Source organism: Vombatus ursinus, unplaced genomic scaffold, assembly GCF_900497805.2.
Source record: "Vombatus ursinus unplaced genomic scaffold, bare-nosed wombat genome assembly UNPS02010980.1, whole genome shotgun sequence".
In the NCBI taxonomy this organism is placed as follows: domain Eukaryota; kingdom Metazoa; phylum Chordata; class Mammalia; order Diprotodontia; family Vombatidae; genus Vombatus; species Vombatus ursinus.
This window is the reverse complement of record NW_020950758.1, coordinates 6757080-6769884: the sequence shown is the minus strand read 5'-3', so window position 1 is coordinate 6769884 and position 12805 is coordinate 6757080. Positions and strand designations below refer to the sequence as shown.

Sequence of the window (12805 nt, the reverse complement as noted above, 5' to 3'; positions counted from 1 at the left end):
TGGGGGAGAATGAAGAGGTTTGAATAGGAGGAATTTTAGCGGGGATACATGCAAAGGTCAGCATTTGAACCAGTTTCACCAATAAAAATATGGAAAGTCATAGATGAACAATAAATTGCCGCGGGGAGGGGGTCAGGGCGGAATCCGGGCGGTTTTTTGGGCGGACTTTAAGGCCCACACCATTCGAGTGTAACGCAGTGACGGGTGGGAGCGTCCACAGCCTGGGACCCAGCTGTGCTCAGGGATACTGACAACCCCGGAGCTCCTCCTCCCACGTGGTCGGCACTACGAGTCCCAGAAGCCACCGCGCCGGAGGCCCGCGCATGCGCGGCCGGCGCCCGAGCTATGGTGGGGCTGGGCTCGGCTCTGCTGGCAGCGGCCCTGGGCGGGGGGCTGTGGCTGGTGGCGCGCCGCTACCTGAGGCCCGCGGGTCGGGCCGCGGCCGGCCTCATGCGCGGCAAGACGGTCATCGTGACGGGCGCCAACAGCGGCCTGGGCCGGGCCACGGCCGCCGAGCTGCTGCGCCGGGAGGCCCGCGTCATCCTCGCCTGCCGCGACCGCGGGCGCGCCGAGCAGGCCGCCGCTGAGCTCCGCCGGGAGCAGGAGCTGGAGCGGGCCCGGGCCCAGGCGCCGCCCGCGGCCGAAGGCGGCCCCGCCGGGGAGCTGGTCGTCAAGGAACTGGACCTGGCCTCGTTGCGCTCAGTGCGCGCCTTCTGTCAAGAGGTGCTGCAGGTGAGCGGGGCATGCGCAGTGGAGTCAGGGCGGCGGCCTGGGCGGGGCGGGGGGGGGGGGCTGGCGGGGGGGGGGGGCATGCGCGGGGGGTGGGGGGCGTGCAGGTGTGCGGGGCATGCGCAGTGGGGCCGGGGCGGTGGCCTCCCGTGGAGGGGTGGGGCCTGCAGGTGAGCGGGCAGGCCCACTGCTCTTGCCCCAGTCATCTTCATCCCCTCCCCAGTGCCCACTGCCTGGATTGCCAACGGAGGACGGTTCCTCTGTTTTGGGGGCGTGCCCAGGCAGGGGGCGGGTCAGGGAAGGTGTAGCCTGAAGGAGAGCATGGAAGTCAACCAGGGTTTGGGAGAGGGGAAGGCCTGTTGGGAGCCCAGGAGTGCAAAGGCGCGGAGGCAGGAGATGAAGGGCAGGAAGGGGGCACCTGGGAGCTTTTCGGGCGAGAGGAGAGGGTCGGTAGATGGGGGAGACTGAGGCAGGGAGACCCAGGGCTGAAGGTGTGGAGGTTCTGGGCCCAGTGGACAGATGCAGCGCCGGACCTGGGCGTGTCCCCGTGGGCAGGTCACTCAGGCTCAGTTTCCTTTTTTGTAAAGTGGGGCTGCTGTTAGGATCGCCTGAAGTCACGTTTGCAAACAAAGTTCGGGCAGAAGCACCCCCCATGAGGGGGAGGGGAGGATGAGAGGATGAGGATAAACAAAACAGGAAGGGGAGGGTGGCCCCTCCCCCCCCCCCCCCCCCCCGCCGTCCCCGCCAGGCCCCAGCGTCAGGGGAGACTTAGAACACCTAGAACTTTGGTCCTGGCCTGTCCAGACTGGCCTGGGCCTCGTGAGTCCAGCATCAGTCTGGACACAGGCCTTGGAACCCCTTCTCTTCTCCGAATCCTGCTTTTCAGTGCGCAGCATCAGGCAGAGGATCCCAGAACTGACCAGAGCAGACAGGGCCGCAGATTAAACGTAGGACTTCAACAGGGTCTTGCTTTCAGGAAATACAATAAAAGCAAGAGACACACAAAGATAAAATAAAGGGCAGGAGCAGAATTTATTATGTAAAAAAAAATTAAAAAGCAGGGGTAGTAGTCTCTGTGACCAACGAAACCCAGCAGGAGAGATGGAAAGAGTAATACCATGGAAAATGACCACAGGAGGCATCATCACCCTGGGAATCTGCCCAGAACACTAGACCATCACCACACAGATCGAGGCCTGAACAGTCGGAAACCTGCTCATTGCTCACAGCTGGGCCGAGTTGTCCTGGGTGTCCCAAAAGTCTTCAGATGATTGAAGTGGAAAACTGCCCTAACTCACCACATCCCTCAACTGATGCACATGTTCTGTGCCACACCAGGTAGACTGTTGAAGGGTCGCCTTTTGCCTCTCAACAAAATAAGAACAAGGTTTGTCTGGGAAAAGAAAAGGTCAAGAATCTCAAGGGAAATCACGAGGGGGAGAAAAGTGAACAGGAAGAGGGCTGGCAGCTCCATATCCAAGTATATGATAATAGACACCAAAGCCGTGATCCTCAGGACAGTTTGGTCCTGGGAAGAAATGAGGAAGGTGCACAGCCTGTGGGAGCCCATACACACAGCAGAAGCCAGAGATCCCAGCTGCTGGGCCAAGAGCTGTTGTGGGACAAACCGGGACAGCTGGGACAGCTGCCGGGCAGAGTCCAGGTAGAGACCCACAGCCCCCACCATGCCAAGGTCCACGGGATCATGAGGCTCAGGGGGGCGGAGGGGCCTCATGAACACGTCAGAGGAGCAGGGAAGATGTTTCCTTTTAGATCCATCATAGGAGAAGAGTTCATGACCAACCCAGGGACAGAGAGTCAAGTAAACAAGCATCTAAGTGCCCACTGTGTGCCAGGATCACAGAAGACAAAATCAACCATTTTGATGACAGGAAGTGTAAACATTTGTATATAAGCAAAGCCAATCCACCTGACTTTAGGAGGAAATCAGGTAACCAGGAGAAAGGACTTGCAATGGTTTTCTCTGATAAAGTCTCTTTTCCAAGATATATAAAACTAAGAGCCGTTCCATATCTGATAAACAGCCAAAGGAAAAGCACAGGTAGTTTTGTTTTTAAGGAAGAAATCTAAACTATCGATAGCCATTTGAAAAAAAAATGCTCCAAATCATTAATAATTAGGGAAACGTAAATTAAAGCAACTCTAAGGTTCCAGCTCCTACCCCTCAGACGAGTAAATTTAACAAAAAAGAAGATGACTCATGATGAAGGAGTTGTGAGAAAACAGGAACACTGGCTTACACCACTGGTGGGGCCAAGCTGTTCTGGAAAGCGGTTTGGAAGAGTGCCCATGAAGTTCCAGAACTGTTCATCCCCTTTGACACAGCAGTGTGCTAATAGCATTAATAATTAACTTTTATGTCACGTTGGCATTTGCAGGATACTTTGTACATATTATCCCGTTTGATCCCCATAACAGACAAACTGAGGCCAGGAGGAGAGAAGTGACTCCCTCCAGGTCACACAGCTAATAAGTATTTGAGGCAAGATTTGAACTCGTCTTCCTGACTGCAAATGCAGCACCTTAATTGCTGCACTGCCACTGCCAGGCTTATACCCAAAAAGATAAAGAAAGGGAAACAGGTCCATATGCCCAGAAGCATTCAGAGTGACCTTTGTGTAGTGGCAAAGAATTGGACATGGGGGGTGGGGAGCACTCACCTATTAGAGTGGCATATGAACTACCAGGCCGTAAGTTGTGACAAAAGGACGGCTCCAGAAAAACCTGGGAAGACGCGGTAAAGTGATCAGGAGCAGGAGAGCAATTTCACACAGAACAGCAACCCTGGAAAGACCTCGGCTTAGGAAAGACTAACCCTCAATGTGCTCTCATCGACGCAGAGTGTTTGCGGCTCCTGACAGAGCACTGATAGGCTGCGTATTTGTTACAAGGGGTTTGTTTTTCTTCCCTAGTCCCCCTCCCACAGTGGAGAGGGAAATGAAGAAAAAACAGATTTTTGGCAAGTGAAGAATTTTCAGTTAAAAAAAATGATGCCTTTGGGAAAACCTTCCAGAAGGTGAGTATAAAAGTGCTCCTCTCCTACTCCAGATTCCAATGTCGTTATGAATATTGGAAGAAAAACAAAACTCGGGGATTTCAGGACACGGCTGACGTTGCCACCTGATAACTGTGACAAGTAGGGGTGGCACTTGTCACGTGGCACAGCATGGCACAGTGGTGGAAGACCACTGATCCCCAGTGAGGGGGAGCCCAGAGTCTTGCCAGATGCTGCTTTCCACTCTGGGAGAGCTCATTCCTAAGGCTTTCCTTATGTGGAGCCCACTGCTTGGAGCTGGGCTCTCTGGGGCCATCTCAGAACGAGTCTGACCCTCACTCCTTGATGCCTTTCACAGGGAGCCTCGCCCTCCAGAAGATCTGCTCGAAGGGTTTTCTTCACAGCACCCCTGGTTCCTTCATCACGAGGATTGGCCAGTCATGGGCTTTCTCTGGCATCTCAATAACCTGCTTATGATGAAGTTCCCAGAACTGCACCTGCCCTCCATGTGTGCTCAGAGCAGTGCAGTGATACCTGGCCGTCCTCTGCGCCGTGTAGGATCACAGTGACCTCTGCTGAACCACACCGTATTGATACTGAGCTTGCAGTCCACTAAGACACCGGTCTTCCCTGCCCCCCCCCAAAAATGACCTGGTGTCCAGCCAAGGGAAGGGAATGACCTCATGATTTCAAACCAGACCTGGGTGGTCATTGTGTAGGGACTTCTCAGTAAGGGAACTCCTGGAAGCATTGAGGTCTCCCTGATTGCAGCCCTCTGCCCACATGCCCTTGGGAGGGAATGACCGGGAGGAGCCCATGACACCGCCTCCTGAATGTGCATATTTCCCAGTGTAGAGATCACCCTGCCCCCTCACTCAGAGGCAGCACCATGTAGTGTGGCGTCCTCAGGACCCCTGAGCTTTTGTTTATATTGAGCATGTCGTCATTCAGTTGTTTCTCAGTTACGTCCAACTGTCCATGACCCCATGTAGGATTTTCCTTGCAAAGATACTGGAGTGGGTTGCCATGGTCTTCTCCAGCTCATTGGAGGCAAACAGTTAAGTGACTTGTGCAGAGTCACACAGTAAGTGTCTGAGGCCAGATTTGAATTCAGGTAGATGAGTCTTCCTGATGCCAGGCCTGGTGCTCTAACCATTGCACCACCTAGCTGCCCCCTTATATTGGTTATATCTATCTATGATTGCCATATTATAAATTAAAATATCCCAGAATTTTCATGAAAATAATTTTGACCTTGCAGACCCCCTGCAGAGGTCCCCAGCAGCACCCTGTGTAGTGGATAGAGAAATGTCCTTCAAAGCAGCAAGACTAGAAGTTGTCCCGCCTCTGACATGCGGACTCTGTGACTCTGGGCAGATTTTCTGACTTCTCAGTGCCCCAGGCAGCTTAAGGGGCATTGGGAGAGGGAGTTTCCTTGCTGGGAGCTCCCTAGACCAATAAAATTGCAGGATTGGCTCCCTAGCCTCACCCCCCAACAACCAACCAACCATTGTTAAAAAAAAAAAAAAAAAGACTCCCCTTTTCTCTGCCCAGACTCTAAGCATCTTAGTTTGTTGGGACTACAAGTCCTGAAAGAAGTGTTGGCGAGCTGTAGTTGGCTGTAGAACTCATCTGGCTTCCTCCTATCAATCAGCCAGATTTGTTAGGCACTTACAGGACCAGATCCTTCCATTAGGGGCTGGGAATACAGAAGTGCATTGGGGCTTGGGAGACCAGCTATGCAAAGGCCTGGAGGTGGGAGAGGGAAAAGCCCACCTTCTGGTTTGACTGGAATGCAGAGTGGGTGACTTCCCTGAGAAGTCCAAGCTTTAACAAATTGAGCTCAATCACTGCCTCCTACAAGAGGTTTTTACTGTTTCCTCTCCCAATCCCTGCCCCACCTCCCCCACATACTAGTACCTGCTCCTGCCCTCCCCCCACCATTAGCTTGTATTTCTTCCTATCTTTATCATGTGCTTATATGTGTACATGTTACCCCACCCTGTAGAACTTCATCTCCTTGAGGGCAGGCTAGAGCTACTTTGCTGGGGTTTTCGCATTCCCTGCACTAACTGCAGGGCTTTATAAATGCCCCTTGACTGATGGGTGGATTTTGTGAGATTCTGGACAATAGGGAGCTACTGCAGACCTTTGAGGAGCACAGTGACATCTGGGTGCAGAACAGGCCTGAGGCAGAGAGCTCGATTGAGAGGCCACGGAAGGAGTCCGAGTCATAGGCAGTGAGGGCTGGACTCTGTGATGAGTGAGAAATGTTACCGGGATAGAATCGACAAACCTGTGAGCTTAGAGGAGCGCGACGAGGCGAGGAGAGCCCTCTGAGAAGACAGAGAGGGCTCGGGATTTGACACTCCTCGGGCTTATCCCATGACAGCAGCGGAGCTGGCTCCATAGGTCAGGAAGTCGTCTGCTTGGAGATGACCATCCAACCCATGGCAATGGAAGAGCCTGGGGGAGGGACAGAGCCCTGCCCCTGGCCCCCAGCCAGGGGATGGGGGTGGGGGACCCAGGCTCAGTGGCTGAGGAAGAACAGACAGGAGGAGGCAGAAACCTAGGGGAGGCTGGTTGCCCCCCACAGAGAGGTCACCTCAGTTAGGAGTAGCCCCAGCAGTTCACAAAGCATCTCCTATGTCCTGGAAGGAATCGTGAGCCACCTCAGTGGAGGGAGAACCCACATTAATGGAATCCCAGGTCCCTGAGCATTGCTGTGTCACCATAGGAACACTACAAGAATTAGAGGGTTTGTTCCAAGACATTTTAGAAGCTGGGCCTGTTGGTGTGAGATGGATGAGGACAAGCCCCAAAGTCACAAGTCTGGGATTCTGCTGTCTGATCACCTGGGCTACGTGCCATGTTTTTCTGGGCTTCCTGTTGGCAGGACAGCTCCATTGGGCAGAAAGTGCTGAAGACTGTGGCCAGTCTCTCTGGGTGAAAAGGGAGACGTTGGGTTTGAAACCCAAATGGGAAGCTGCCACTTTGATATCCTTTGGGTCAGGGGTCAGTTAGGATAAAGCCGTGGCTCCACGCCACCAGTCCTCATCCTCCCCTTCTCTTTGCGTTTCCAGGAGGAGCCCCGACTGGATGTCTTGATCAATAATGCTGGGGTCTTCCAGTGCCCATATATGAAGACAGAAGATGGCTTCGAGATGCAGTTTGGGGTGAATCACCTGGGCCATTTCCTGCTTACTAACCTGCTTCTTGACCGCCTTAAAGACTCTGCCCCCAGCAGGATTGTAGTGGTTTCTTCCAAACTTTACAAATATGGAGAAATCAACTTTGAAGATTTGAATAGTGAGCTAAACTATAATAAAAGTTTCTGTTATAGTCAGAGCAAGTTGGCAAATATTCTCTTTACCAGAGAACTAGCCCGCCGCCTAGAAGGCACGAATGTTACCGTGAATGTGCTTCATCCCGGAATTGCCCGAACCAACCTGGGGAGGCACATAAACATTCCCCTGCTGGTCAAGCCACTTTTCAATCTAGTGTCGTGGGCTTTTTTCAAAAGCCCCTCAGAAGGAGCCCAAACCTCGATCTACCTGGCTTCCTCAGCAGAAGTAGAGGGTGTGTCGGGAAAGTACTTTGGAGATTGCAAAGAGGAGGACCTCCTGCCCAAAGCCATGGATGACTCCGTGGCAAGAAAACTCTGGGACATCAGTGAAGTGATGGTGGGCATGTTGAAGTAGCTCTGGGGACAGAGACGGGCCTGTTAGGACTGGGACACTTAGACACTAAATAAATATGTAGCATAGGCCTCTTGTGTGGAAAAAAAAAAAATCATGGGAACCTTAAAAGGCTCCACTACTGGCGCTCACAGCCAGGTCCTCAAGGCCACAGAAAACCCGTGGTCTAAATGCTCATAAACTAGCCACTGTTTGTTAAGCTTTTAGCTGAGCACGTACTTGAACTAAGAACTGGGCAGTTGTGGCACTGCTAGGGGCCCCTAGGGCTAAGGAGCACCCCACTGGGATGGGACCCAGCATTGTTGAAATAAACACTGTTGACCAAGCTTGGCGTCGTGGACTTCTTTCTGGATGATAAACCTCCCTCACCAGTGCCAGACTCCCAGCTCCTAAATGTCACCCTCGTAGGTGACAGGTAGCATTGATCCCCGTGCTCCTGGAGAAAGAAACTGAGGGCCCTTGGCGCCAGGCTTGGGCTTTCTCTGCCTCCCCACGCTGCTGCTCTGCTCTTACTTAGAGCCCAGGTCCTTTCATAGGACCAGCAGCATCGAAGTCCCCTGCTTCATTTTTTAAATGACTTCTTTTGTTTTGTTTTGTTTTTTTAGTTTTCTGCCATCTCATAAAAGTGCAAAGAACTTGGTGAAAGTAGTGCAGCTTGCAGCGCACCCACCCTCATTGTCACTTGTAGAGGGTAAGAGCAGCTGCTCCTTTGAAGTCCATTCCTAAGGTCTTTCTCAGCCTCGACTCTTCGAGCACGGGGGATCCTAACAGGTCATAAATCACAGCTGCTTTCTGTCCAGCCTGGACGTGGTGCTTTGTAATCCAGGACTGGTAACATTTGTAGCATCCCAGGTGTGGCCGTGCAGGTGTGGTCAGTATGGCTGCATCCTGTGCTCTCCGACTTCTTCAGAAAAAAACGTTAATCCTACAAAGGGGTCTGCAGAGCTTAGCAATATGGACAGGAAATCAGCTAGAATGGAACATGGGAAAATCGGAGCTAATAAATCTGTCCTACACCTCGACTTCATTAAAAGGGGCTCTTTATTTCAAGGAATGCCATCTTTTCTGCATTTGGATGCATGATGCCTTTCAGTGGATTCAGGTCTTCCCCCCACCCACCCCCCAGAATGGAGCTTTTTGAGTGGGGAAAAAATGTTCTTTGTAGCAGTGTTATAAAATGGGGGCTATTAATTTAGTAATGATGAAAAATGAAGCACTCATCTGGGAAACACTAAGGCCAACTGAGCTGCCATTTGGAAGACATCCTTCCCACCCTAGTGTTTGATGAAACAAGAGGTGTTGTAATGGCTGCAGTGTGATGAGCAGCTTGCCTGGCCAGCTCAGGGCTGTGAATTCTCTCTCTTCTCTCTCCTTTCCATTGCTTAGCTCTAGGCCATTTGCAGAAGGGATGAAAATTATTAATGCGATGGCTTTTGCTATTTGCAATCAGCCCTAGTTAAAGGTGGTTGGAGAGATCTGAAGAGAACTGTTTTCCTGGGTATCTGAATTGGGCAGTTACACTTTCCTACAGGGTCTTACTTTTCTTTTTCTTTTTTTTTTTTTTAAGGGGGCTTTTACTGGGTGATTGAGTTACTTGACAATACCTGAGACCAACTAATGTAATTGAAGAATTGAATTGTCAACAGTAGAGGGGTGCAAACCCTATGCCATTTGTATGATGGGGTAGCCATCAGATATATTGTTTCTAGCATTGATTCAGGAGGTATGTACCACTATGGAGACAGTAGAGCCCTTCTTATATGAAGCCATCCAGAACAGTCCAAAATGCAGAAATAAGTGAAGACACTTGGTTAGGGAAAGAACTCACGAACCCCATGCACTTTTTTGGTGAGGCCACCATCAGAGCCCACACTTCCTCGATTTAGAATCATGGGAAAATAGGCTGCTTCTTCATCCAACCAGTTTGCTTACTTTGGATCCAAAATCAGTAGAACAAAGATCCCAGGAGCTGGTAGAAAACCTCCTTACAGTGCCACAAACCATCTGGGACCTTGCACGAGCCTCCTTGCTTCTCTGTGAAACAAGATCAGACTAGATTTCTAATGCCCCTTAGAATGGTCAAATCAAATGTTTCATGACCACTGAGGCCACTGACCTCAATGAGAAATAGTAGCTTAACAGACATAAATAATACGATTTACCCTAAAAATATCACAGAATAGTTTAATAATAACAACTAGCATTTAATGCTTTAGGGTTTACAAATATTCTCTCATTTGATACAACCCTGAGGCGCTGTTTTTATCTGTATTTTGCAGTTTAAGAAACTGAGGTAGACAAGTCAAATGACTTACCCAGGGCAACACAACTAGTATGTGACTGAATTTGGACTTGAACTCGGGTCTTCCTGATTCTGGGTCTAGAGCTCTAGCCACTTTACCCTCTTAGCTGCCTTACAATCATAATTATGACCCCACCGAGACTTCAGGATGAGGTTAGGTAGGTTTAGCGTCTCCTACATTGGAGGTAGGGGAGTTTACAACATTCTTGGGAATATTTTCAACAAAAATATTGGATTTGAAATTTTGGCACAGAAATCCTCAGGTATCTGGAAAATTCACTGATGGGGGAATCAGTCATTCCTTGATGATGTCTGTAAATAAGGTGTTGCTCTCTCACTGTGCGTTGTGCAATAATACAGTCCATGCAGGTGTTGGGGGTCGGGGAGCACGGGAAGGAATGGGAGAAAGTGGAGAAATGTAAAGTAGAGAAATGGAGTTAAATGGCCTTCATTCTGAGTGCTCAGGAAATGCCAGGCTTTCTCACTACTCCAAGCCCTAAATGGATTTACCTACAAACAGAGCCCACGAAATGACGAGAGAATAAGCGATTGATAGCCTCAGTTCTAGGAACAGCGACATATTTTAAAAAGGCACAAGTAGGTTCATGCCCTAGAGGTGCTCCTGTGAGCCCGACAAAACTCAGCTCCTGTTCCTCTTCCTGTAGCATTTCTAATGTCGGGGAAGTTGTTTGCTGGAAGATCCAGGAAGCCTGGACGGCATAGTTTGGTTTGTTTTTTGTTTTTAATCTGTCTCCAACTAGAGTTTTGGTGTGAGGAACAGCAGCTATCTTCCCGAAGACCCTCATCCCTCAAACCTGCTGTGCCTGGCTCGAGATCTGAAAAACTGCATTTGAATATTTAATTGATTCCAAATGTCCTCGGGAACACTCAAATTGGAGCATGTTGGTAATCACCCATTAGGACGCTGCCCCCCAGACAGCCTCAGATGTTACAATAGGGAGGGGGATCCTGTTAGTTGTAGGTAACATGAAAGGAAGCAGTTTAATCTGAGCAGGAAGAAAGACTGAACCGATTTCCATGTGACTGAAAGGGCTCTCAGTCAAATGCGTCCTCTGAAGTAATAGCCTTCACTTAACAGAAAGATTAAGTCTGTAGGCTGAGGACCTGGGCTTTCCTCCGCTCCGAGACCCTTCAGCAGCACCCATCACAGCCCATGTAAGAAGTTGAGCGCGGGGAGGTTCCTGAGCTTCTGAGCGGTCCGTGTTCGCTCCCTAGGCAGCGTCAAGAGTCAGGCTTTGAACCCAAGCCTGTTCTCTCTCTTCCCAAGGTGGTGCTGCCACTAACGGAATAGATACACTGCCCACGAGCCAAATTCCCGCATAACAAGGAGGCCTAGTGGGTTTGCCTCTGCCCCACCCTTCCCACGTGGTAGGCGTGGCCCCCCCCCCCCCCCCCCCGAGCCTTACCCCTAAATTCCTCCTCCAAGAAGGCAGCTGCCGATAGCCTCCTCTCATTCCGCGATTGTCCACTCCCCCGAATTCTGTCGTGCGCGGTCGTCCGCAGGGGTTCCAAGAGAGTGAATGGAAGCTTCTTGGCTGGGCAGCGTGAGCTGCAGGTGAGCTGCGGACGGTTCTGCAGCTCAAAGACTGTCAGCAGCATTTCTGGACTGGAAGAAAGTCATGTGCCCCGTTCTCCAACTTCCTCCTCTACCTAGATGTCTGCCCCCCCTTAAAGTCATCACTGACCTCTTCTCCCCTCTGTGGTACCTAATGTCGCCTCCTTTACCTGGAAGCACTGTTCTCTTCTCACATCCTCACTATCCCTGGGCGTCCTCCTATGTCTCCCCAGGAGCAAGCCTTCATAAATGGCTGTTAAATTATCGTCTAGGTGGCAGGCCCTGGAGGCAGGAAGATTTGAATTCTGATCCAGCCTCAAACACCTATGTTATATTCTCAGCTATGTGATCCAGGGCGAATTACTTCACTTCTGCCCGCCTCAGTTTCCTCATCTTTAAAATGGAAATCTTAACAGTACCTACTTCACAGTATTGTTGTGAGGACCAAATGAACTAATGTTTGTAAAGCGCTTAGCGCAGAGCCTGGCACATAGTAAGGACTATATGAATGTTAGGTGGTGGTGGTTATTATTGGTATTAGAAGGGCCTAGCAAGATTTAATGGCATGCCCAAGGTCGCTCAAGTACAAAGAAGTAAAGCTGAGATTTGAACCTAGATTGGATTGTTGCTTTGGATGGTGGCCAGGATCCCTAGCCACTCTAAAGACCCAAGCCATCACCAGGAGTAAGGGCTGCAGTGCTATCAGCTGACATTTACAGAGCATTTTTTGAACTGGACTTGTGATTTCATTGGTCTAGGGACCTCTGTACCTTCTTATGGCCCAAAGAGGTGAAAGGGGCTTGCCCGGGGTGGCAGCCAGGGTGTGTCATAGGTGGACTGGCACCCAGGCCTTCCAGACTGCATGAGAGGCTGCGTTTTAAGGTCTCTTGTGGGGTTTTACAAAGTATGTGCATCTTCTTTGATTTCCACAATAGCCCTCTAGGGTATTTTATAAGAAGCTAAAAGCTGTGACTTGCCTATAGCTATGCCGCTAATGAGGCACCTGGGAGTCAGGAAGCCCTGGATTCAGCTCCTCCCTCAGATACCTACTAGATGTTTCAACCTTGGAAAAGTCACTTCAACGCTTTGTGCCTCAGTTTCCTCACTTGTAAAATGAGAGGATTGGGTTTAATGGCTTCTAAGGTCCCTGCTAGCTTTAAATGCTTAATTTTCTAATCCTAAATGTTCTAAGCACACAGGTCTTCGTAACTCCTGGAGTTCTCTCTGCACTCAGCTACACTGTTACCAGCAGCTTGCCACTGCAGACTTGAGCGGAAATGATGGCTCTTTTAGATGCACTCTGCAATTAAAGTGGTTGGGTCAATGGAGGAGCAGAATGCCTTGTTATTAGTTTATAATTATCTTTGCCTCTGTGTGTGTGTGTGTGTGTGTGTGTGTGTGTGTGGTGAAACACGTGATGGTCGTTTCAGATGGAATCTGTGCCCTGACGGGCTGCCGGTGGATTGGGAAACTGGCGATCCCTG

The 12805-nt window shown here is 50.5% G+C and overlaps 1 protein-coding gene across 2 annotated transcripts; it reads left to right on the top strand.

Moving 5' to 3' along the window:
* The first annotated feature begins 345 nt into the window (after nt 1–345).
* Nucleotides 346–7768, top strand: RDH14 (retinol dehydrogenase 14). Of its 2 annotated transcripts, XM_027855658.1 has the most exons (3): nt 3585–3766; nt 4104–4299; nt 6829–7768. In XM_027855658.1, the coding sequence occupies exons 1-3, from the start codon at nt 3738–3740 to the stop codon at nt 7444–7446; spliced, it is 843 nt and encodes a 280-aa protein (XP_027711459.1). In that variant the 5' UTR covers nt 3585–3737; the 3' UTR covers nt 7447–7768. The 2 variants fall into 2 exon arrangements, with proteins under 2 accessions (XP_027711458.1, XP_027711459.1); XM_027855657.1 differs by lacking the exons at nt 3585–3766; nt 4104–4299 and adding an exon at nt 346–732.
* Nucleotides 7769–12805: the final 5037 nt, after the last annotated feature.